A 3,542-nucleotide genomic window follows, 5' to 3' on the forward strand; every position below is an offset into this window, starting at 1 on the left:
TATTATTATTATTATTATTATTATTATTATTATTATTATTATTATTATTATTATTATTATTATTATTATTATTATTATTATTGTTATTATTATATTTATTTATTATTACTGCTAATTATTATCGTTAATTGTCATTATTAGTAGATTGATTAATTAATATCATTATTATTATCACTTATTAGTGATTAACCAATTAATTACCATCATTATTACTGTTATCAATTATTATTATCAGAACTTTAAAAAAATTAGGAATAATATATAAATGAATAAACGAATTGAATAATCAATTAAAACTTTTAATGTTTCTGAAATTTGCTAAATTTGAAATAATCAGATAAAATTGGTAATTTTCTTTTTCTTTTTAATAGGTCAACCAATGAATCAAATATCAAATTTTGCGAAAAGAAGGTATTTTACAACATATAATTGTAAACCTTTTCATAGTCCTAACAATTTTTCAAGATATTTTTACTAACATTTGCATGCATGGCTTTTTCTATGCTTCTTCAATTAATTAATTAATACATTATAGTTTTTAATGCTTAAATAATTCTTTACATTTTTTGTCCTTTAATAAAGTGCGTTGTTTCGTTGTTGTCAAATTAAAGTGTTTGTTAATTGCAGTTACAATAAGTGAATTCATTACTTAATACAAATTAGCTTATGTTTCACTTTTTTTTTAATTTTATTTTTTCAAAATTAATTTATTTATATTTCATCAATTGTTTCATTCTATGCTATACTTACTTTAATATGTTTTACCGCCTATCTTTCTTCCATTTCTCTGCATCACTACCAGTACTATTTCAATCATATATTCTTTATTTTAACTCATAATGATAACTATACGATAATCTATACTCTTTAATTATTGCCATCATACTAATTACTGTTTATTCGTTTAATCTTTTTTGTTGAAATTATTTCAAATTTATTCAATTATCATTTTATTTGCTAATATTTAATTTTTTTAATTAATTCCGAAAATTAAAAAAAAAAATTGTGAAATATTCTTATTACTGTGAATTTTTCAAATTTATCAATTTCAATTGTTTTTCTTTTTCATTGATTAAAATCATTTTTTTTATTAACAAAATTTTTTGAAAAAAATAAGAATTTGAAAATTTTGAATTCATTAAAATTCTTTCAATAAAATTTTAAGCCAACAAGTAATTACACCAATCCAGCATGCTGTATCATCAAATACTTTAACAAGTAAATTGAATGAAAATAACAGTAAAAAGAAAACTGATCGAACAACCGATCTGACAACTGATCGAACAATCGATCGGATAACTGATTTGACAACTGATCGAATAACTAATAGGACAATGGTTGGTTGGACAACTGATTCGAATTCAAATTGCAATTTGAATCAATGAATACTTTTTATCTGTTCGTTAAAGTTGATTGTTGGAAACATTTTATTTTCATTTTTTTTCTTTTTCTATTATTTCCTTCTACTGTACGTCAAAAAATTTATAAAATCTCTTACATTTTTCCTTTTTTTTTTTTTTTCTCATTCATTTTCAAAATTTTACCCATTAATTAATGTGTAAAATTTTGTCGTTAATTAATTGTATGATCAAATTTTGTTTTTGCAATTTATAATTTAACTTCAATCAAATTTAGGACAACAAACTTTTCCTCATTTTTCATTTTCAACTTTTAAACAATTTATAAAACAGCAACAGAAATGTCAAGTGCTAGTTTCATGCTAATGTACGCTTAATGATTCGAAATTAAAGTTCGAATAATTTATGAAAAACAATTTTAAAATTTAATAATTTTGGTAAGTTGAAGACCTAAAATATCAATTTGGCAAATATTTCATTAATTATTTAATTGATTAATTATGTGACTGACAATTGGTAATTTGATAACAACACAAAAAAAAATAAAAAACTATTTGATTACGCCCACTTGCCAAATACTTCCTACATAATATCATAACTTTTCAAAAAATTTAAATGACATCAAATTTGACAAAATTGGACGAAACAAATGACGAAAGTTTTTTTAGCTTTTTAAATTTAAAAGTTTTAACTCTTTCTTTTCTGTCACGTTCTTTTTTTTTCACACTAAATTATTAAATAACAAAATATGTAAAAATCGATATTTTCATTTTTTTTGAAATTCTTTTTTAGATCATTCCCAATCACTAAATCGGAAAATACTACACTGGATAAAATCAATAGACGATTAACGGTGATTGATAACAATCGAATCAATGAATTTGTCCGAAAAGATATAGGTAAAGGTGATGATGATAATAATAATGATGATGATGATGATGATGATAACGACGATGATGATGGTAATAATAATGATAATGTTGTTACTACAACTACTAATGATATTATCATTGATGATAGACGTGTTATTGTCAGTGCTAATAGTTTGGAAGAAATACGATTGCTAATTAATGGACGTTGCAGTACAGTGTAAATGCAAAAATTGTTGATTTATCTGGTGAATAGAGAAATTTTTCAGATATTATGATAATGAATAATATGAATAAAGTGATTAAATTTTATCATTTCCTGCAAATGATCATTTCAATGGTATTTAAGTATTTGAATATAGAATTAATTCGAAATGCTTGAAGTATGAAAAGTTGCAAATAATTTTTGGTCTAATTTAAAATAATTTTGTAAAAACATTTATCCTTACTATTTTCAGCAATTTTAAAAGGAACAAAATTAATGTGAAATTTTAAAATATTTAAAATTTTGAAATGCTTCTCTTCTATCACTTGAATAAGTGTAAAATTTTTATTAGAATAAATGAAATGAGAATGTAAAGCATTAATTAAATTTCAAACTAGAATTTCCCTCAATTAATTTATTGTCAATCTGTAAAAGTGTATCTGAACTATGATTTTATTGATTTCTTATTTTATTTTTTTTATTGATTTTATCACCACACTTTATCATTTAATATCATTATCTAATGGATAAAAATAATTCCTAATCCTAGAAACAGGAATAATTCATTAATCAAAATTTGATTTCATTTTTTAATTAAATCACTAATTATTTATTATTTTGTATACTTTACTATTTAATTTAAAATATTACTTTCAAAAACAAACAAATAAATAAAAAGGATCCATTTAATCTTTTTTGTTTACTTTTTGAAAATTATTCAAAACATATATATTTTTTAAATGTTGATTATTTTTCTTGTGTTTCATTTTTAAAATGTTTTTTTTTGTTATGATTCAATTTCTTCACATATATGTCTTTTCTATTTTTTTTCCTCTAATGTAAAAATTTATATGAATTTATTACAAACAAAATGTTCTAATTTTTACAACATAAAATTTGCATTAAAAAAATATTTGGAATCATTTTTAGAGAATTTGAGTGTTCTTTTTTTTGCTTACTTTAATTACTTAAATTCAAAATAACTTTTATAATTATTAAAGACTCTTTTTTTCCTACTTATTCTTTTTTTTTGCAGCAAAATGGTTATTCAATTTTCAATAACTTTCCCCTTTAAGATAATTCCAATTTTTAAAAAAAAAAGGTTTTTTT

General features: G+C 21.0%; 1 protein-coding gene across 1 annotated transcript in view; it reads left to right on the forward strand.

Moving 5' to 3' along the window:
- LOAG_13672 (hypothetical protein) overlaps positions 1-2,526 on the forward strand; it is a 3,242-nt gene extending 716 nt beyond the window's left edge. Inside the window, exons 2-3 of the mRNA XM_020448710.1 lie at positions 372-411; positions 2,151-2,526. Of these exons, the coding sequence (XP_020301169.1) occupies positions 372-411; positions 2,151-2,451 (341 nt within the window). The 3' untranslated portion in view covers positions 2,452-2,526. The remainder of the gene's footprint in view (positions 1-371; positions 412-2,150) is intronic.
- Positions 2,527-3,542: the final 1,016 nt, after the last annotated feature.

The sequence above is a fragment of the Loa loa genome (genome assembly GCF_000183805.2).
Source record: "Loa loa unplaced genomic scaffold supercont3.265, whole genome shotgun sequence".
NCBI classification, from domain to species: Eukaryota; Metazoa; Nematoda; class Chromadorea; order Rhabditida; family Onchocercidae; genus Loa; species Loa loa.